We start from the raw sequence: 23,252 nt of genomic DNA on the forward strand, positions 1-23,252 counted from the left end.
GAAAAGATATTCAACAACATTAACCATTAGGGAAATGCAAATTAACATCACAATGGTTTACTACTCCACCTCCACCAACACTAAGCGCTGGCGAGGGTGGGGGACAACTCAGGCTCTGGCAGACAGTACTGACCAGACCGGAAAATGGCCAGCCACTTTGGAAGAGTTAAATGCATGCCTTCCCATGACCTGCCACTTGCCCTCCAGAGCGTCTACCCAAGAGAAATGGGTACACATTTCCACAAAAGACATGGCCAAGAGTGTTCCTAACAGCTTCAAACATCATAGCCTGATAGTGGAAACCACCCACAGGCCCATCAATAGGAGAATGGATACACACACTGTAATACAGTCATACAACAGAACACTGAGCTACAAAACAAACCACAGATACACACAACAGCACAGACAAATGTCACAGACATGAGGTTGAAAGAAGCCAGACACGAAAGAGAACATACCACGATGCCATTTCTATGGAGTTCAAAACTAAGCAAAATTAATCAACACTGACAGACCTGCAGATGGGAGGGCACGTGGGGAAGAGCGCGAGGGAAACCCCGGTCTGCTCCCTCAGAGTGGGTGGTGGCTTCTAGATACGTGACAATTCACCACATTGCAACAGCTGTGCACTTTACTGCAGGTTATACATCAGTTTAATAAGAAACAAATCACTGGCTCACTTGCAAAAACCGAAAGCCTTCAGATAAGGACAAAGAAGCCTTCCGGCTTTCTTATCTTCTTTGGCTTCCAGAACTCCTGCGGTGAACTTGTACAGCTCTGCAGGGACCTTGGCATCCGCTCGCTCCAAGTAGCGCAGGATGCCCACTGCGTGGCTCGCTTCTTTCTCCGTCAGCAGCAAGACAGATTTGGCTTTCTTATCTCCCTGTTCTGCAGGAGAGCCCTGAAAATTGGGGGTGAATAAAGGAAGTGGATCATTTATCCCAGTCTGACTGAGGAAACCTTGTGGACTCTGAGCTTATCATGACACAGAAGATGCCAGTGGAATATGGAAGAGAATAAAAATTCACCAAACCTGTTCAGCATGAAAATGATCAGACATGCAATACAGGCGTCCACCAAAAACTTTTGGCGAGGCAGGGAAGCTGAAGTGAATCACACACGTGGCATCAGTGATGGCCAAGAGTGGGATGCAGTCGTCCGTGAGGGCTGCAGAGAGGGAGTCCGACAATGTCACACGCGCTGGAGTTACCACACTTACTTTAACTGGCAGTTCCCAAGGCCACACTGCAGTGCATTTCCATATCACATTTTACTTTTTTGGATGCAAAGAAACTTCTTCCCCATTTTTTTCTCCAAAATGCCACAGCCCAGTGCTTAATTCCAGAGAAAAGTGGTCTCCTTTTTAGCCTGAAAAATGCCTCTTATTACAAATCCAAGCAGCCCATATATTTTTCACTTATTCTATACATTTTGACTTTTATACTTCTCATATTAAATTTAGCAATCGTGCATGACTATATATATGTATAGTCATATGTATATAGTCATATATATGAATATATACGTAGCCTGAGGATCACTATCATATATATGATATATATGATCATATACATGATCACTATCATATATATCGCTATCATATATATGATATATATCATATATGATAGTGTATGATCATATATCTATCATATATCATATATATGATATATGTATGATAGTGTATGATCATATATCTATCATATATATCATATACATGATAGTGATCCTCAAGCTGTAACTCTAGGGAGAATGTCTAGACTAATGGTGGCTGCCCACTGACCTGAGAGATTTACCTCAACATCAAAATCTTAGTGGAGGTTAATTTTTCATTTTGAAATTAACACTGCTAATAAACTCTCAGTAAACCTGGGGAATAATGAGAAATCTGGAGATGAGAAACATAAATGAATTAAAGATAGAATTCCTAGTAGCTCAGCCTTCACTAAATAGAAGTAGAAATTAAAACACTTACCTAATATGATTTGAGAGCCAGAACTTAACTTCTTCTTCCACTGTTCTAAAACCTTTTGTAAGTTAAAAATCATTTCTTTATGCATCTTCAAGCAAAATATTGAACTGCTTTCTACTACCTAAAGATGAAACCAAAGAGGCCAGGTCACAGTCAGGGATATAGGCTGGAAGCCAACTGTTCCATCAATAATTGTCAATGTAAAGCACTTTAAATTATCTGTGAGGGCACTACCTCACTGATCCCATAATTCTTAAGAATGAGATGATTATAAACTGAAAGATATTTCCAAAATTCAGTTGTTTATGTCTAAAGTCTTGCTCAAGTGAAATAAGCAGTATTTTGCTAAAATTATTTTGCTTCCTTTTAAAATAACACAGCCATACTTGTGTGTGTATAAACACACACACACAGACACACCAGCTAGAAAGTCCTTGTTGACTACAGTACCATATAACTATACTTCTAGCTCACTGTTGCAGAAAGGTAGATGTACTATTAATTCTTTTATTTGGTAGTTGGCTTCATTTCTATGTTTTAGCACTAATATGTACAAAATAAAACTGAATAAATCTTTAGCCAATTTATTTGATTTTTTGGCTATATCTTTTACTGTTGTCTACTCAATCTTTTTTTTTTTTTTTTTTTCCATAGAGACAGGGTCTCACTATGTTGTCCAGGCTGGTCTTGAACTCCTGGCTTCAAGCAATCTTCCTACCTTCGCCTCCCAAAGGGCTAGGATTCAGGCATGAACCACCTCAATCTTCTTAAATAGAGAGTACAGAAGATGTTGTCATGTCTATAAATTGATACTTTTAATACTCTACCAAGACGAAACTGCCCTGCCCTGGGGAACGCTGCTGCAGGGGAAAGGCCCTGCCCCCCCATCTGGCTCCTCCCCAGTGCCAGGCCTTAGCCTGCATGCTCTGTGAGCAGACCCCACCTCCTCTTCTGATTGATGTTAAACTTGTAAAACTGTACTTCCCTGCCACACAGTCAACTATCCCAGTAATTTTGTGATGACTTGAGATTCAACAGTTGAAACAAACAGAACATTTTTTATATGGAGATGGACTCACCTTACACACTATTTCTGTTTCAGCTACAGAGCAGGTGAAGATCAAGGTCTTTTGTGCCTGACTTGGAATAAAATCAAGAGCTTGGAGTAAAGTAGAAGTTTTTTCACATTCTAGGCAAAGATGTACTACCTGGTAATGAAGCACAGAAACCATGTGACTTTTTAATATTTTAGGTGCTCCAGATCCACTTTCCATAGGTGATGGGATTTTAATAGAAAAGAATGTATAGGAAATCAATATAAATTTAAATATTCAACTACAATTGTATTTCATTCATAATTTATATATGAAATCAAAGCTGTAATTGTTTAATATTAAGCCATGAAATAAAAGTTACTTGCTTGTGCTCATCAGCCCCCCACCAACACACACACACACACACACACACACACACACACACACACACGCACAATTACCTGTTGGACATTGCCATAGAGAGCAGCCTCTTCCGTGGCTGTGATCACAATGTAGGGATCATTCATGAACTCTTTGATAAGATGTTCTATATGTTTGTTCCAATGAACTCCAACTGCAACAATCTGATGTGGTGCAGATTCCCTTTCTTCAACTTCAATATTTTTTTTAAAGTTATCTAATATAGCAAACATCTGAAAAATTAGTATAATTAATATCATTTTTATTTCAAAAGAGTAAGAACTAGCATGACAGAACATAAAATGTAAGGGATTGTATATTTTCTGTTCTCAGAGTGGGGAAAGTCTTTCAAAAATAAAAGGAAAAGGCCGGGCGTGGTGGCTCACGTCTGTAATCCTGGCACTTTGGGAGGCTGAGGCAGGCAGATCATGAGGTCAGGAGTTCAAGATCAGCCTGGCCAACATGGTGAAACCCCGTCTCTACTAAAGATTAAAAAAATTAGCTGGGCATGGTGGTGGGCACCTGTAATCCCAGCTACTCAGGAGGCTGAGGCACAAGAATTGCCTGAACCTGGGAGGTGGAGGTTACAGTGAGCCGAGATTGCGCCATTGCACTCCAGCCTGGGCGACAAGGGTGGGACTCAGTCTTAAAAAAAGAAAAAAAAAGGCAAAAACTAAATAGGAGAAAATGTCAAGTTTAAAGTCAACAAATATCCTACAATCTCCATTATAAACAAAACTAAAGCACAAGCAACATCTTGGTAAATATGTATAACAAACTAACATGAGATTAATATTCTTGCATAAAAACTTCTAAAAACTGATTAGCAAAAGATGACCCTACCAACAGAAAATAAGAAAAGGAAGTGAACAAGCAACTCAGAGCAAATACAAATGATCAATACGAATTAATGTTCAACCTAAAAAGTAATCAAGGAAATATAAGTTAGGCTGACAAGATTCCACTGTTGGCCAGTTAGACTGGAAGAGAAAGCTGGGCCAAGCCTGCTCTGGCAGGGGTGTGGAAAGCCTGGCACATGGCTGACAGGAGTGCACATCAGGTTATGCTTTCAGAAAGGACGCTGCAGAGAGCAGTATGCCTAGATACTAGTTTTACAAAAATCAGAACCTGAGACTTCAAAGGAGTTCAGGAACCCTGCACAGCCCCATAGTCAGTAACAAAGCCTGGACTCAAAACTGGGGCCATCATTACTCCCAAGTGCATACCCTTGGTAATTGTGTGACACTGCTTCCAAGAAAAGCCTTACAAGAGCTCAAAGCCTCTGACCCATGAATCCCCTCCTAGGAATTCATCCTAAAGGAAACAGGTGCAAAAAGCATGCATGTTCTATAGCCACATACGTATACAAATTATGTCGAATATCCAATATTAAGACAGTTGTAAAACAAATTCTGTGATGTCCAAAGAACTGAATACTATATGGCCAGTAACCACCAGGCTGTGGAACAGGAAGCGGTGGCCCTTACGCTGCTGCGCCCTACACAATGCAGGCTACGAAACGGCCTGTAAAACACACCCCTGATGTTATTAACTATATGTATCAACAAACACAATAATTCAAAGAAAAAGAAGCAAGTACTCCAAAATAGTAAGAGGGATCCCTTCTGAGACTATGGCTGTGCAGCCTCGGTTTTTCAAGTGCTCTTCTCCATGTCTTAAATTTTCTAACATAAAAATCATTACTTCTGTAATCAGAAAAAATTTAAGTATTTTAGGAAATCTCTAGGAAAGAATGTTTGCACTTCAGAAAGAATTCTAACATTGGGAAGGAAATTTCACATAACCATTCTTTCTTCTTAATTATAGAAGTTAAAGCATAAAATTTTTTTAGATTAACCAATGTATTCCCCAACCAGACACTTTTCCTCCTTCCTGCCATCAGTTAGCATGTTTAATCACACCTCTCTTCTGAGTGGTGAGGACCTTAAGCCACGCTCACCTGTTCATTGGCTTCCAAGAATAGCACCTCTACCTCATCCAGGATCAGGTGGCAGAGCCTGAGGAACAGTAGGCTCTGACAGGCGAGAAGCCTCAGCAGGCTGTATGGGGTCGTAACAATCACATCACCTGCATTTAAAAGAAAAAGTGAACATTTTCAATTTTCCACAGGTTTTTTTAAGATTTCCTCTGCTAAGAGTCCACATACTTTCTAGAAATGCCTTCTAATGAAGTAAAAAACACTGTTTCTGTCCTAGTCAACCCCATATGCCCAGCATCTAACAAACAGTTTAAGTGTTCAGTAAATAGTTGATAAATGAATGAAGTGACATAGTTTTCTCAGTGAAGCAGATGTAAGTCAAGATCAAGCCTTCGTAATCAAAACCGTCGGGAGCTGACAAGTAGGTCTGGACTAGTGACTGTGAGTGTGTCGTCACACAAGCCATGTCACTGCGGACCCAGACCCAGCCAGGCTCCACTGTCTTCTGTAGGGAAGACAATGAAAAGGATACTTTAACTTTTATAGCTGCTTGAAAAGGATACTTACAGCCCCTTGGAAGCTTTGTATTTTTGGCTTCCTCTTTATGGAGCCCAATTGTTAATAGCACAGGATGAAGAGGCCTGGAGGACATGCTATATTCTCCCAATAATTCAAAAATAAATTGGGCCTTCTTCCACCCAGGGCACACAATGACTGCGAGAGGCTGAGAAGACAGACAAATTCAAATGACTCCAGACAGTAGTTAGGAATTCAGCATCCACATATGAAACATCAAGAACATCTCCTTGCACAGAAGCAGCACCCCGTAAGTTTCTGCTATAACCATCATACAGGTCAGAAAAGTGACAATATAATTTCATTAAAACAGATTTAGACACATTGAGTCATATTTTCTGAGAGTCTTAATGAAGCACTTCACAAGTATTCATTCATTTAGCTCTTAAGATGCTCTTACAGGGCAGAGGCTGTCAATGCTTCATTTCATAGGTGACGAATTTGAGGTACAGAGAGTTGAAGTCAGTTACCCAAGGCTGCACAGCTAATACATGGTAGCAACAGGATTTGAACGCAGGCAGTCTGGCTCTACATCCCCTGCACAGATCCTAAGCACAAGAATGAACTAAATGCCTCCTGAAAGGGGCCTTAAAAAAGACGAACCCTGGCTGGGTGTAGTGGCTCACGCCTGTAATCCCAGCACTTTGGGAGGCTGAGGCGGGTGGATCACCTGATGTCAGGAGTTCGAGACCAGCCTGACCAATATGGTGAAACCCCGTCTCTATTAAAAATACAAAAATTAGCCAGGCGTGGTAGTGTGTGCCTGTAGTCCCAGCTACTCAGGAGGCTGAGACAGGAGAATTGCTTGAACCCGGGAGGCAGAGGTTGCAGTGAGCCGAGATCGTGCCACTGCACTCCAGCCTGGGTGACAGAGCGAGACTCCATCTCAAAAAAAAAAAAAAAAAAAAGACGAACTCCTCTTCCTTAGGCGACTATCTTCTGAACCCTGCCCTCTGCAAGCCCACAGGTAACTCCTGAAGCTGCATTGCCTGCCAGACACCTTCCTGGACACACACCCTCCAGTAACCGAAGACAAGCCGAGGCTCCTCTTTCATTCACACAGATCCAGGTGGGCCCAGCTTCCAGGCACAGGCCTGAAAGCAGGCTGACCATGGAGGCGTGGAGAAAGCTGGGGCCACAGGGACGAGACCTGGACATCCCTTTCTGCCCCGAGCCTGGGTTCGGCCTCAATATAAGCGACTTCTCATCAGTTGCTTCTCATTAGTCTGCTGTTAAGTAATTTGGGTGATAGAAATATATCCATTAATTTGATTAAATCAATTCATAATAACAGACGCAACTTTTTTTTTTTTTGAGATGGAGTTTCGCTCTTCTTGCCCAGGCTGGAGTGCAATGGTGCAATCTTGCCTCACCGCAACCTCCGCCTCCCGGGTTCAAGCGATTCTCCTGCCTCAGCCTCTCTAGTAGCTGAACTACAGGCGTGTGCCACCATGCCCAGCTAATTTTTGTATTTTTAGTAGAAACAGGGTTTCACCATGTTGGCCAGGATAGTCTTGATCTCAATCTCATGATCCGCCTGCCTCGGCGTCCCAAAGTGCTGATTACAGGCATGAGCCACCGCGCCCGGCCAACAGATGCCACTTTCTAAAGGGAAATCATACAACTGCATGGCATGGTTAGAAAAATGAGCTAGTATCTTTTCTAACTGCAACACTATGTCTTCTTACTGCTGTTTTTCACTGGTGGAGCCCCGTCTGGAGCACCCTCAGTGCCAGGCCCCGAGATGCAGGTTCCACACCCATCAGGCCCCTAACAGCCACAAACCAGCAGCACAGGGCCATGCCCTGCATCATTTACCTTCACACCACTCCTCTCTTTCCCACCACCTCTTTCTCGGTGAAACAGTTTAGCTCTGCATCCCCACCCAAATCTCATGTTAAATGTAATCCCCAGTGTTGGAGGTGGAGGCTGGTGGGGGGTGAATGGATCATGGGGGCAGTTTCTCATGAGTGGGTTAGTACTGTCCTCTTGGTGCTGTTCTTCTGAGATCTAGTGTTTAAAGGTATGTGGCACCTCCCCCGCTCCTGCTCCTGCTCCAGCCATGTGTCACACCTGCTCCCCCTTAGACTTCTGCCATGATTGTGAGTTTCCTGAGGCTTCCGCAGAAGCCGAGCAGATGCCAGCATCATGCTTCCGCTACAGCCTGCAGAACCATGAGCCAGTTAAGCCTCTCTTCTTTATAAATTACCCAGCCTCAGGTATTTATAGCAATGCTAGAACAGACTTAATACAGTTATTCTGAGGTTTTCCCACATGGGAAAAGTTAAGAAGGATTATGAAGCAGGGTGGGGAGCTAGGAAATGACTGGCAGAGCACGGGACAAGGCAGCGGAAGCTCAGACTTCAACCCCACTCCTAGCCCTGTCAGCGGGAAATTTACCCCAGTAACTCTTCCTGAGCCTCATTTTCTCCTCCGTGAAATGGTGAGAACAATGCCCATCTCATGCTGCTATTGTGATGGTTAGATAGACTCAGGTCCGTGACAGCGTTTTAGACACTCGATATCCTTTTTTTTTTTTTTTTTTCTGAGACGGAGTTTTGCTCTTGTTATCCAGGCTGGAACACAATGGTATGATCTCGGCTCACTGCAACCTTTGCCTCCCAGGTTCAAGTGATTCTCCTGCCTCAGCCTCCCAAGTAGCTGGGATTACAGGCATGCCACCACACCCACCTAATTTTTCTGTTTTTAGTAGAGATGGGGTTTCACCATGTTGGCCAGGCTGGTCTTGAACTCCTGACCTCAGATGATCCACCTGCCTCAGCCTCCCAAGGTGCTGGGATTACAAGCATAAGCCACCGTGCCCGGCCTCAATATCCATTTCTAAAAGCCTCAGCCAATGGCCCACAACTGGCGGCTCCAGGCGAGAATCAGTATGAGAGCATCAGTAATTGGAACAGGGAAAGGACACTTTCCCATAGGACAGTTTCTGGCCTGGAAGTTTGAAAACCAAACTGAGTAATGGATGACTTTCCCCAAAGGTGAGGTGTATAATTTTAAAATAAATATTTAACCCATTTGGTTGTGAGGCAAAACTGTCTTTGACTTACTCCATTTCTACTTGGTAATGACTTGTAGCAGGCTCCTGTTTGCAAAATTGTCAACACTGGTAGGAGGTAGAGCAAAGGGTTGCTTTCACAGTGAGAAATGACAACCACATCACAGCCACGTGCTATGGGAGGCCAAGAGTAAGATTCAGTGTGGCTGGGGCCCGGAAACTTATTTCTTTGAAGAGCCTACAAAACAGAAACAACCAGAAACCAAAATAAGGTAGAGAAAACTAACAAAAACTCCACTGCATGGCTCATTTCACCCCAATAAGCACTACACATTGCCAAACCCAGTATTTTCCAAGCCCTAACTTGTTAAGTTCCCCCAAATATTTTCTCAGTAGCAACCTCCTATTAAAAGACTGTTGCTTTTTCTCCTATTAAGACTCCCATTAAAAGATTCTTGCTAGGCAGAGTGCGGTGGCTTATGCCTGTAATCCCAGCACTTTGGGAGGCCAAGGTGGGTGGATCACCTGAGGTCAGGAGTTTGAGACCAGCCTGGCCAACATGGTGAAACCCCATCTCTACCAAAAATACAAAATTAGCCAGGTGTGGTGGTGCATGCCTATAATCCCAGCTACTCCGGAGGCTGAGGCAGGAGAATCACTTGAACACAGGAGGCAGAGGATGCGGTGAGCCAAGATTGCGCCACTGCACTCCAGCCTGGGTGACAGAGCAAGACTCCATCTCAAAAAAAAAAAAAAAAAAAAAAAAGGCCAGGCACGGTGGCTGGCTCACATCTGTAATCCCTGCACTTTAGGAGGCCAAGACGAGCAGATCACCTGAGGTTGGGAGTTCAAGACCAGCCTGACCAACATGCAGAAACCCCGTCTCTACTAAAAATAGAAAATTAGCCAGGCGTGGTGTCAGGCACCTGTAATCCTAGCTACATAGGAGGCTGAGGCAGAAGAATGACTTGAACCTGGGAGGCAGAGGTTGTGGTGAGCCGAGATCATGCCATTGCACTCCAGCCTGAGCAACAAGAGCAAAACTCCATCTCAAAAAAAAAAAAAAAAAGATTCTTGCTTTAATTTTCTAAATTAAAAGGATCCAATAGATGGCCCATTGACAGGAACTTAAAGTTCACCAGATCAAAGATGCAGCTTTTCCTCCTCATTCTCCTAATAAACTGCCAGTCCATCAGCTTCACTTGTAAAGCTTTTTAAAAGATAGACTTTTATTTGCTTATTTTTCTATGTAACTGTCACTAAAGCCCAAATGTTCCAATAGAGTTCTCCACCCACATGGATAGGATCTTCCAAATGGCTGAGCTCATCGGCACCATGAGCTCTGTGAGATCCTCTCAAGTCCTGAGCCCTAGCTGCAGTCAGGACCCGCCATGCTCTGCACCTGGTATTCAGCAACTATCCTGGGATCATCCTTCACCATCACCCTTTGTCTGCAAACCCATGTGGTCATCTTTCTTGGGTTACTTCTTTGTTTTGGTAGAGAACATATTTTAATATCTTCTTGACAAAGGTTGGAAGGGAAGTACGTTTTCTTAAGACTCTGTATGTCTGCAAATGTCTTCACTCTACCCTCACACTCCATCCACAGTTTGAGTAAGGACCTCTGGTTGGAAAGAGCTTTTCATCAGAATTATTATTATTATTATTATTATTTTTATTTTTATCGGAGACAGTCTCGTTCTGTGCCCAGGCTGGAGTGCAGTGGCACGATCTTGGCTCACTGCAACCTCCGCCTCCCAGGTTCGAGAGATTCTCATGTCTCAGCCTCCCAAGTGACTGGGACTACAGGCACGTGCCACCACACCCAGCTAACTTTTTGTATTTTAGTAGAGGATTTCACCATGTTGCCCAGGCTGGTCTCAAACTCCTGACTCAGCAATCCGCACCTCAGCCTCCCAAAATGCTAGGATTAAAGGCGTGAGCCACCACGCCCGACCTCATCAGAATTTTGACATCAATGCTCATTTGGTGCATTGTGGAGACATCTGAAGCCATTCTGATTCCTGGTCCAGTGTGTAGGACCAGTTTCATCTCTCTTGAAGCCTTCATAATCTTCAGATTCCCTCAACTTAGATGCTTCAGAATCTCTTTCTTCAGCAGTTGTGCTGGGCCTGTGATAGGCAGGCCCTCTTAATCTGGAAATTCTTGTCCATTAGGTCCAGAAAATGTTCCTATGTTAATCTTCAGAAAATGTCCTACCATCTTCCTTCATTCTTCCTAGAAATCCCATTTTCAGATACTGGACCTCAAACTGACCCTCAAAAATTTTTCCTCCTATTTCCATCTGTTTGCCTTTTTCCTCTACTTTCTGAGTTAGCTTCTCTTTTATATCTCATACTAGTGATTTTTACATTTTTCTATATTTTGAACTTCCAAGAACCTTTTTTTCTGCCTGTTCCTTTTTAAAATATCCTATTTTCAATATCCCCAGGGAGAAAACATTACATCCCTTTAACAGTAAGCTGTTAGAGATGCAATGTCTTCTCTCTGGGGACATTTATTCTCTAACATTTTCTCCTCCTCACTGCATTGTCTGTTTCCTTGAGAGTTTGTTTCAGTCTTTTTTTTTTTTGAGATGGAGCCTTGCTCTATTGCCCAGGCTGGAGTTCAGTGGTGCAATCTCAGCTTACTGCAACCTCCGCCTCCTGGGTTCAAGTGATTCTCCTGCCTCAGCCTCCCAAGTAGCTGGGACTACAGGCATGTACCACCACGCTTGGCAAATTTTTGTATTTTTAGTAGAGACAGGGTTTCACCATGTTGGCCAGGCTGGTCTCAAACTCCTGACCTCAGGTGATCTGCCTGCCTCGGCCTCCCAAAGTGCTGGGATTACAGGTGTGAGCCAATGCACCCAGCCTGGTCTTTTTTTTTTTTTTTTTTTTTTTAAGGTGAAGGCTTTCTTCAAACGTCCATGATCCCTGATGTCTGTTCATGGTGGAGAGCAAGACACTAACGCCCAACTGGAGGCTCTGGGGACTCTTGTCATCACATGAGTGTCACCTCACTGCAGAAAGGCAAGGCGGCAAGCAGGCCCTGTTCATGGGAGAATTCCAAATAGCATCATCTGAAGGTCATTTCTCTAGAGCCATTCAAATTTCTCCAAAAAGAGCCTCCAACCTTGCTGCTGAGAACAATACGAGCTGGCTGTGGGTGCTCGGAAGACAGAGCTGGTGGTTCACGCTTCTCTCACAAAGCGCACCTTCCCTGAAGAGGCAGCCACACTCTGTCTCCTGCTTTCATCTTCTAAGACTGTGGAATCTGTCCACTTCTCTCTCACGCTATTTGTCCTGGTTGTTTTATCTTCCTATCTTAAAAAATTTTTTTTTAACTTTTTTTAATCAGGAAAAAAGTAGATAAACAAACATGTATGATCAATTTTCCAAATGAAACCATATGTGTGTAAGACAATTTTGAAAAGAACAGTGGGGGAGTGCATTACAATTGCCCTGGTGGCCTGCTGCTCCTCCCACAGCCCTGTCCATGGGCATCCTGGAAACCTGACTGCAGAAGGGGCTCACAGTTACACAGCGGCTGCCTCACAAAACAATCACTCACTCACTTCTAAGAAGCTAACTTGGATTTAAGAATAAATGAGAAATTAGGCCGAGTGTGGTGGCTCATGCCTGTAATCTCAAATAAAAAGAGAATTTCAAAAGCAAAGAAATTATACAATGCAACCTTAGAGCCATTTATTTCAAAATCCTTCTCTATTAGAAAAAGTTGGCATTCTTGATAAATTCAGTTTTACGACCACTTTTACCTTCTTCAGGTCTTCTGACAGCGGCGACGAGTCAATGGTTAAGCAGGGCTCGATCTTGTTCCGGAGCACTGCCAAGGGCGGCTGCAGGTCCTTCAGCTTCTGCAACTGAGAGAACGTGTGCATTAGACAACCAGTGTCTGCCCTGAGGCGTCAGCACAGGAGATCAAGAACTTAATGGAAATGAAGACAATTTCAATGTAAACACCTGGGTATATATGCTTACTTAAAAAAAAAAAAGAAAAAGAAAAAAAAACCACCAAACTACCAAAAAGAAGATCGTTTATTATCCAAAAAGCAAGGAACAATTGCTCAGAAGCAACAATCCATTCGATCGTTTCTCAAAGGATGTCTTCAGGTTAAGTCCCCCATCTAAGGAGTTTCTCTTCTAATCTCAAGTCTGGAGGGAGGAAGGAGAGGATTTAAAGGATAAACAGTTTTTTCTCTCTTTATATTTTACTTTTTTTAGGGCCTGTAATACCTGCTGGAGATCAGAGATTCCGTCAGCTCTCAAAGGATCAGGATTTAAAAACTGCAGTAATCTGTAAGATAGTTAAAAGAAGAATGTGAAGAAAAAGGTGTTTCTGTTTCCTCAGTTGAGCTATTCTTTTAGTTCTTCCTTGATAGAGATAGCAGGGGCTGCACAGCCCAAGGCTCAGCTATACAACCACTGCCTGTTCTGTTCTGCTTGATTTATGAGGCATGAGGGCCTGTACCTGTGCTGCCACAACCCTGCCACCCAGGTGCCCCTGAGTATCTGAGGGGCCCCAGCCAAGCTCAGGAACCACTAGTGTACTTTACCATCTTTATTTTATGGATGAGAAAAACAAGACCAGATAGGACTTGTCCACAACCACTTCTGCTGCGAGGTGAAGAAATTTGAAACTGCTTTCCTCTAGATCCAGCCCAACCCCAACATGGGTAAGGCCAGTGGCAGTCACAGAGAAGTCACAAGGCACAGACATGGCAGGGACTCCAGGATAAAGATGGTGGGTTACACACATGGCAAACTGCACTCCTTCCTAAAGCCCCATTCCTGTAAATGCATTTTTTTCTTTTCTTTTTTTGAGATGGAGTTTCGCTCTTGTTACTCAGGCTGGAGTACAGTGGCGTGATCTCACTGTAACCTCCGCCTCCCAGGTTCAAGAGATTCTCCTGCCTCAGCCTCCCGAGTAGCTGGGATTACAGGCATCCACCACCACACCCAGCTAATTTCTGTATTTTTAGTAGAGACAGGGTGTCACCATTGTTGTCCAGGCTGGTCTCGAACTCCTGACCTCAGGTGACCCGCCTGCCTCGGCTTCCCAAAGTGCTGGGATTATAGGCGTGAGCCACTGCGCTCGGCCCTGTAAATAGATTTTTAAATGCAAAAGCCACAAGACCCAACTGTCATCAGCTGATGAATGGGTACATGAAATGCGCTCCATGCATGCAACGGAATATAAGTCAGTCATGAAAAGGCATGCTGTGCTCGTTTATGATATGGCAGAGGTGAGCCTTGGAAACACTGTGCGCAGTGAAACCAGCATCACCAAGGCCCACCCACCGTATGATCCCATCGATATGAAATGTCCTGAACAGGCAAACCCATAGAGACTGAAAGCAGACAGCTGGCTACCAAAGGATGTGGAGGGAGGAAAATGGAGAGTGACCGCTAATGGAAATGGACTTACTTGTGTGGTTGCAAACTCTGTGAATACACTAAAAATCACTGAATTGTACATTTGAAAAAAGGGCACATGAATCATAGTTCAAAAAAGCTATATTTTAGAGACAATATTCCAGAACAGAATGTTGGAAGCTAAAAAACAGATGGACAAACTGGTAACAGCCCCAAGACAGTTGAATCTGAGCCAGCCATGGAAGCCTGACCCTATCTGTAGAGAACGACCTTCAGAAAGCTTAGGAATTAGGGGCAGGCTCCCTGGCTGCAGCAGTGTGGCAGAGGGGGGAACCTCTGCATCACCTTACACTGCTCCACACCAGACTGCCACTCACCCCAACCCTAGGAAGGCCAGGGGCTGATTCTCTGGAGAGGATAAAGCAGAACTCTCAGGACTCGGGGCTGTAGGCCTAGCTGCAAACAGTGCTGAACTGAAAAGAGGGAGGCTAAGCACACACAGGACAGTGAGACCCAGCCTGTGCCTCCCACTCAGCTCCCAGGACACAGGCAGGTCTTTAGCCCCGGGGGCGAGAGACAGGAGAAGCCTTCCCTTGGGCATCTGGATGGAATTCAGAGGTCCCTGCACTCACAGCAGCTCGCTCCCCAGTGAGACCCACAGTCCACAGGCTTGGTACACTCAGAGACCCTCACCGGCTCACTGGGCCTCTATGTTGAAATACAGGCAGACAATCGAGGACCGCATGACGTCTAAGGAAAGCCTCCAACCTTAAAAACCGAGTAATGCACCCTGCAAAAAAAGAAACAGTGTAGGGAGAAGAAAACTCCCCGACCAAAATCATTAGTCTCCTTAGAGAAATGAGAGAAACTACCGTATATGTGAAACGAGGACAGGACACTATCAGAAAGAGAAAAGAGAACAAAAGGAAAACCCTTGCAAATTAAAAACGTGATATTAGAAATAAAAAACACAATAAAATGAGTAGAGGACAAAATTGTAAAATCATTCCAAAAAGTAAAGCAGGCTGGGTGTGGTGGCTCACACCTATAATCCCAGCCTTTTGGGAGGCTGAGGCAGGCAGATCACTTGAGGTCAGGAGTTTGAGACCAGCCTGGCCAATATAGTGAAACCCTGTCTCTACTAAAAATACAAAAATTAGTCAGGTGTGGTGGCAGGCACCTGTAATCCCAGAGTGAGGCAGGAGAATCACTTGAACCCAGGAGGCAGAAGTTGCAGCGAGCCAACATCGCAGCACTGCACTCCAGCCTGGGCTAAAGAGCGAGACTCCATTTCAAAAAAACAAAAAAAAAAAAAAGAAAAAAGAAAAAAAGTAAAGCAAAAAGACAAAGAGATTAAAAAAAGAGCAGGCACTTCCAAGATGGCCAAATAGGAACAGCTCCAGTCTATAGCTCTCAGCAAGATCGACGCAGAAGATGGGTGATTTCTGCATTTCCAACTGAGGTACCTGGTTCATCTCACTGGGACTGGTTGGACAGTGGGTGCAGCCCATGGAGGGTGAGCTGAAGCAGGGTGGGGTGTCGCCCCACCTGGGAAGCACAAGGGGTTGGGGGATTTCCCTTTTCTAGCCAAGGGAAGCCGTGACTGACTGTACCTGGAGGAGCAGTACACTCCTGCCTAAATACTGCACTTTTCCCACAGTCTTCACAACCTGCAGACCAGGAGATTCTCTCCTGTGCCTGGCTCGGTGGGTCCCACGCCCACGGATCCTTGCTCGCTACTAGTGCAGCAGTCTGAGATGGACCTGGGACATGGGAGCTTGGTGCAGGGAGGGTCCACCATTGTTGAGGTTGAGTAGGCGGTTCTACGCTCACAGTGTAAACAAAGCGGCAGGGAAGCTCAAACTGGGCAGAGCCCACCGCAGCTCAGCAAGGCCTATTGCCTCTCTAGATTCCACCTCTGGGGGCAGGGCATATCTGACCCAAAGGCAGCAGACAGCTTCTCCAGACTTAAACGTCCCTGCCTGACAGCTCTGAAGAGAGCAGTGGTTCTCCCAGCACAGCACTTGAGCTCTGATAATGGACAGACTGCCTCCTCAAGCAGATCTCTGACTCATGTGTAGCCTGACTGGGAGACATCTCCCAGTAGGGGCCGACAGACACCTCATACAGGCAGGTGTCCCTCTGGGATGAAGCTTCCAGAGGAAGGATCAGGCAGCAATATTTGCTGTTCTGCAGCCTCTGCCCAGGGAAACAGGGTCTGGGGTGGACCTCCAGCAAACTCCAACAGACCTGCAGCTGAGGGGCCTGTCTGTTGGAAGGAAAACTACCAAACAGAAAGGAATAGCATCAACATCAACAAAAAGGACATCTACACCAAAACCTCATCTGTAGCTCACCAACATCAAAGAGCAAAGGTAGATAAAACCACAAAGACGGGGAGAAACCAGAGCAGAAAGGCTGAAAATTCCAAAAACCAGAACGTCTCTTCTCCTCCAAAGGAACACAACTCCTCGCCAGCAACAGAAAAAAACTGGACGGAGAATGAGTTTGATAAGTTGACAGAAGTAAGCTTCAGAAGGTCGGTAATAACAAACTTCTCTGAGCTAAAGAAGCATGTTCTAACCCATCGTAAGGAAGCTAAAAACCTTGAAAAAAGGTTAGATGAATGGCTAACTAGAATAACCAGTGTAGAGAAGAGCTTAAATGACCTGATGGAGCTGAAAACCACAGTATGAGAACTTCGTGATGCATGCACAAGCTTCAACAGCCAATTCGATCAAGTGGAAGAAAGGATATCAGTGATTGAAGGTCAAATTAATGAAATAAAGTGAGAAGACAAGATTAAAGGAAAAAGAGTAAAAAGAAATGAACAAAGCCTCCAAGAAATATGGGACTATGTGAAAAGACCAAATCTACTTTTGATTGGTGTACCTGAAAGCAATGGGGAAAATGGTGCCAAGTCAGAAAACACTCTTCAGGAGATTATCCAGGAGAACTTCCCCAACCTAGCAAGGCAGGCCAACATTCAAATTCAGGAAATACAGAGAACACTACAAAGATACTCTTCGAGAAGAGCAACCCCAAGACACACAATTGTCAGATTCACCAAGGTTGAAATGAAGGAAAAAATGTTAAGGGCACCCAGAGAGAAAGGTCAGGTTACCCGCCAAAGGAAGCCCATCAGACTAACAGTGGTTCACTCTGCAGAAACTCTATAAGCCAGAAGAGAGTGGGGGCCAATATTCAATATTCTTGAAAAGAATTTTCAACCCAGAATTTCATATCCAGCCAAATTAAGCTTCATAAGTAAAGGAGAAATAAAATCCTTTACAGACAAGCAAATGCTGAGAGATTTTGTCACCACCAGGCCTGCCTTCCAAGAGCTCCTGAAGGAAGTACTAAACATGGATAGGAACAACCGGTACCAGCCACTGCAAAAACATGCCAAAATGTAAAGATCATCGACACTATGAAGAAACTATATCAATTAATGGGCAAAATAACCAGCTAGCATCATAATGACACGATCAAATTCACACATAACAATATTAACCTTAAATGTAAATGGGCTAAATGCCCCCAATTAAAAGACACAGACTGGCAAATTGGATAAAGAGTCAAGACCCATCGGTGTGCTGTATTCAGGAGACCCATCTCACATGCAAAGACACACATAGGCCCAAAATAAAGGGATGGAGGAAGATCTACTAAGCAAATGGAAAGCAAAAAAAAAAAAAAAAAAAAAAAAAAAGCAGGGGTTGCAATCCTGGCCTCTGATAAAACAGACTTTAAACCAACAAAGATCAAAAGACATAAAGAAGGCCATTACATAATAGTAAAGGTATCAATTCAACAAGAAGAGCTAACTAGATTCATAAAGCAAGTTTTTGAGAGACCTACAAAGAGATCTAGACTCCCACACAATAATAAATGGGAGACTTTAACACCCCACTGTCTATATTAGACAGATCAACGAGACAGAAAATTAACAAGGATATTCGGGACTCGAACTCAGCTCTGGACCAAGCAGACCTAATAGACATCTACAGAACTCTCCACCCCAAATCAACAGAATATACATTCTTCTCAGCACCACATCACACTTATTCTAAAACTGACCACATAATCGGAAGTAAAACACTCCTCAGCAAATGTAAAATAACAGAAATCACAATAAACTGTCTCTCAGACCAGAGTGCAATCAAATTAGAACTCAGGATTAAGAATCTCACTCAAAACCGCACAACTACATGGAAACTGAATAACCTGCTCCTGAATGACTACTGGGTACATAACGAAATGAAGGCAGAAATAAAGATGTTCTTTGAAACCAATAAGAACAAAGACACAACATACCAGAATCTCTGGGACACATTATAGCACTAAATGCCCACAAGAGAAAGGAGGAGAGATCTAAAATTGACACCCTAACATCACAATTAAGAGAACTAGAGAAGCAAGAGCAAACAAATTCAAAAGCTGGCAGAAGACAAGAAATAACTAAGATCAGAGCAGAAGTGAAGGAGATCGTGACACAGAAAACCCTTCAAAAAAAAATCAATGAATCCAGGAGCTGGTTTTTTGAAAAGATCAACAAAATAGATAAACTGCTAGCAAAACTAATAAAGAAGAAAAGAGAGAAGAATCAAATAGACACAATAAAAAATGATAAAGGGGATATCACCACTGATCCCACAGAAATACAAACTACCATCAGAGAATACTATAAACACCTATGCAAATAAACTAGAAAATCTAGAAGAAATGGATAAACTCCTGGACACATACACCCTCCCAAGACTAAACCAGGAAGAAGTCGAATCTCTGAATAGACCAGTAACAGGTTCTGAAATTGAGGCAGTAATAGCCTGCCAACCAAAAAAAGTCCAGGAACAGACATTCACAGCCGAATTCTACCAGAGGTAGAAAGAGGAGCTGGTACCATTCCTTCTGAAACTATTCCAATCAACAGAAAAAGAGGGAATCCTTCCTAACTCATTTTATGAGGCCAGCATCATCCTGACACCAAAGCCTGGCAGAGTCACAACAAAAAAAGAGAATTTTAGGCCAATATCCCTGATGAACATCAATGCGAAAATCCTCAATAAAATACTGGCAAACCGAATCCAGCAGCACATCAAAAAGCTTATCCACCATGATCAAGTCGGCTTCATCCCTGGGATGAAAGTCTGGTTCAACATATACAAATCAATAAATGTAATCCAGCATATAAACAGAACCAACAACAAAAACCACATGGTTATCTCAGTAGACGCAGAAAAGGCCTTCGACAAAATTCAACAGCCTTTCATGCTAAAAACTCTCAATAAACTAGGTATCGATGGAATGTATCTCAACATAATAAGAGCTATTTATGACAAACCCACAGCCAATATCATACTGAATGGGCAAAAACTGGAAGCATTCCCTTTGAAAACCAGCACAAGACAAGGATGCCCTCTCTCACCACTCCTATTTGACATAGTATTGGAAAGGCAGGGCAATCAGGCAAGAGAAAGGGCAGTATCTGGCCAGGGCAATCAGGCAAGAGAAAGCAATAAAGGGTATTCAAATAGGAAGAGAGAAAGTCAAATTGTCCCTGTTTGCAGATGACATGATTGTATATTTCAAAAACCCCATAATCTCAGCCCAAAATCTCCTTAAGCTGATAAGCAACTTCAGCAAAGTCTCAGGATACAAAATCAATGTGTAAAAATCACAAGCATTCCTATACACCAATAACAGACAAACAGAGAGCCAAATCATGAGTGAACTCCCATTCACAATTGCTACTAAGAGAATAAAATACCTAGGAATACAACTTACAAGGGATGTGAAGGACCTCTTCAAGGAGAACTACAAACCACTGCTAAAGAAAATAAGAGAGGACACAAACAAATGGAAAAACATTCCATGCTCACGGATAGGAAGAATCAATATCGTGAAAATGGTCTTACTGCCCAAAGTAATTTATAGAGTCAAAGTTATCCCCATCAATCTACCACTGACTTTCTTCACAGAATTGGAAAAAACTACTTTAAACTTCATATGGAACCAAAAATGAGCCCACATAGCCAAGACAATCTTGGGGAAGAAGAACAAAGCTGGAGGCATCACGCTACCTGACTTCAAACTTTACTACAAGGCTACAGTAACCAAAACAGCATGGCACTAGTACCAAAACAGATATATAGACCAATGGAACAGAACACAGGCCTCAGAAATAACGCCACACATCTACCGCCATCTGATCTTTGACAAACCTGACACACACAAGCAATGGGGAAAAGATTCCCTATTTAATAAATGGTGTTGGGAAAACTGGCTAGCCATATGCAGAAAACTGAAACTGGACCCCTTCCTTACACCTTTTACAAAAATAAACTCAAGATGGATCAAAGACTTAAACATAAGACCTAGGACCATAAAAATCCTAGAAGAAAACCTGGGCAATACCATTCAGGACACAGGCATGGGCAAAGACTTCATGTCTAAAACACCAAAAGCAATGGCAACAAAAGTCAAAATTGACAAATGGAATCTAATTAAACTAAAGAGCTTCTGCACAGCAAAAGAAACTATCATCATAAAGAACAGGCAGCCTACAGAATGGTAGAACATTTTTGCAATCTATTCATCTGACAAAGGGCTAATATCCAGAATCTACAAAGAACTTAAACAAATTTACAGGAAAAAAGCAAACAACCCCATCAAAAAGTGGGCAAAGGATACGAACACACACTTCGCAAAAGAAGGCATTTATGTAACCAACAGACATATGAAAAAATGCTCATCATCACTGGTCATTAGAGAAATGCAATCAAAATCACAATGGGATACCATCTCATGCCAGTTAGAATGGTGATCGTTAAAAAGTCAGGAAACAACAGACGCTGGAGAGGATGTGGAAAAACAGGAATGCTTTTACACTGTTGGTGGGAATGCAAATTAGTTCAACCATCATGGAAGACAGTGTGGTGATTCCTCAAGGATCTAGAACCAGAAATACCATTTGACCCAGCAATCCCCTGACTGGGCATATACCCAAAGGACTATAAATCATTCTACAATAAAGACACATGCACATGTATGTTTACTGTGGCACTATTCACAATAATAAAGACTTGGAACCAACCCAAATGTCCCTCAATGGTAGACTGGATTGAGAAAATGTGGCACATATACACCATGGAATACTATGCAGCCATAAAAAAGGATGAGTTCATGTCATTTGCAGGGAGGGACAGGGATGAAGCTGGAAACCATCATTCTCAGCAAACTATCACAAGATCAGAAAACCAAACACTGCATGTTCTCACTCCTAAGTGGAAGCTGAACAATGAGAACGCATGGACACAGGGAGGGGAACATCACACACTGGGGCTTGTGGGGGTGGGAGGCTAGGGGAGGGATAACAATAGGAGAAATACCTAATGTAAGTGACGGGTTGATGGGTGCAGCAAACCACCATGGCACACGTATACCTATGTAACAAAACTGCACATTCTGCACGTGTAACCCAGAACTTAAAGTATAATAAAAAAAAAGAAGAAAAATATATTTTATAAAATTACTCGACCAATTCTGGAGGTTCAACATATGAATCACAGAGGTTCTTAAAAGAAGACAGAGAACACGGAGCACAAGAGAACAATGAAAAAGTCAAGAGAATTTCCCAGGGGTAAGGGACACGAGGCTACACATTGGAAGGGTCCACTGAATGACAAGCATAATAATAGAACCACGCCAAGGCACAACATCAGGAAACTTCCAAACACTGGCAACAAAGGAAGATCCTATAAGCTTCCAGAGAGAGAGAGAGAAAAGGAAAGGAGTCATATATAAAGAATAAGAAATCAGAATAGAGTGGACGTCTCTACACTAGAAACTAGAAGTAGAAATGTCTTCAAAATTTATACCCAAACTATTGATCAAGTGTGAAGATAGTCTAAAAGCATTTATGCAAAGTCTCTAAAAAATTTATGTTTTGTGTCTCCCTTCCTAGAAAGCTACTAAAGGATGCTCTCCACCAAAACAAGGGAGTAAACCAAGTAAGAAGAAGATGGATGATCTGGAAAAGAGGAGATTTAATTCAAGAAAGATGCAGAGAATCTCAGGATGTTGGTGACAATGAACACGGGACGTATCAGGCACAGACCAAAGCAGGCAGAAAGGGTCTGGAGGGATGTCCAAAGACACACGAGTGAGAACCTGAGTTTAGACAACAGAGGAGAATTCTGGGGATGAATCTTTAAGATAGATTAAAAACGGCCAAGCGCGGTGGCTCACACCTGTAATCCCAGCACTTGGGAGGCCGAGGTGGGCGGATCTTGAGGTCACGAAATCAAGACCATCCTGGCTAACATGGTGAAAACCTGTCCCTACTAAAAATACAAAAAAATTAGCCAGGCGTGCCTGTAGTCCCAGCTACTCGGGAGGCTGAGGCAGGAGAATGGCGTGAACCTGGGAGGTGGAGCTTGCAGTGAGCTGAGATCGCACCACAGCACTCCAGGCTGGGCAACAGAGCGAGACTCCATCTCAAAAAAAAAAAAAAAAAAAAAAAAAGATAGATTAAAAACTTAGGGAAGTGAGCCAGGCATGGTGGCACACAGCAGTCCCAGCTACTCGGGAGGTTGAGGCAGGAGGATTGCTTGAGGCCAGAAGTTTGAGACCAGCCTAGGAAACACAGTGAAACCCCATTAAAAAAAAAAAACCCAAGGAAAGAAAAAAACAAGATAATTATTAACTTCAGGTATACCAAAAGGCTATGTGAGAACAGAGAAGCAGCTGTGCTGTGTGACTGCAGAGCACCGCAGCACTCACCTGCTCACAGCCCAGGGACAATGCACACTCATCTCACTGGAATCATGACGCAGGGAGAGTGGGGTCATGGGAAGAACAGAAGTGTGGGTGTGATTTCAAGAGGGAGTTGGAAGGG

The 23,252-nt window shown here is 43.3% G+C and overlaps 1 protein-coding gene across 2 annotated transcripts in view; it reads right to left on the minus strand.

Moving 5' to 3' along the window:
- Positions 1 to 23,252, minus strand: part of TDRD12 (tudor domain containing 12) — a 110,186-nt gene that overhangs the window by 30,372 nt on the left and 56,562 nt on the right. Inside the window, exons 12-21 of one of the 2 annotated variants that reach the window (XM_030820248.1) lie at positions 13,214 to 13,274; positions 12,736 to 12,840; positions 9,010 to 9,195; positions 5,933 to 6,089; positions 5,387 to 5,514; positions 3,468 to 3,659; positions 3,052 to 3,180; positions 1,976 to 2,093; positions 1,037 to 1,170; positions 684 to 904 (exon numbers count right to left, since the gene is read on the minus strand). In XM_030820248.1, coding sequence (XP_030676108.1) covers positions 684 to 904; positions 1,037 to 1,170; positions 1,976 to 2,093; positions 3,052 to 3,180; positions 3,468 to 3,659; positions 5,387 to 5,514; positions 5,933 to 6,089; positions 9,010 to 9,195; positions 12,736 to 12,840; positions 13,214 to 13,274 — 1,431 coding nt within the window. Of the gene's footprint in view, positions 1 to 683; positions 905 to 1,036; positions 1,171 to 1,975; positions 2,094 to 3,051; positions 3,181 to 3,467; positions 3,660 to 5,386; positions 5,515 to 5,932; positions 6,090 to 9,009; positions 9,196 to 12,735; positions 12,841 to 12,997; positions 13,133 to 13,213; positions 13,275 to 23,252 lie in introns of those variants that run through there. The other variant, XM_030820249.1, reaches the window with a different exon arrangement.

This window comes from Nomascus leucogenys, chromosome 10 (assembly GCF_006542625.1).
Source record: "Nomascus leucogenys isolate Asia chromosome 10, Asia_NLE_v1, whole genome shotgun sequence".
In the NCBI taxonomy this organism is placed as follows: domain Eukaryota; kingdom Metazoa; phylum Chordata; class Mammalia; order Primates; family Hylobatidae; genus Nomascus; species Nomascus leucogenys.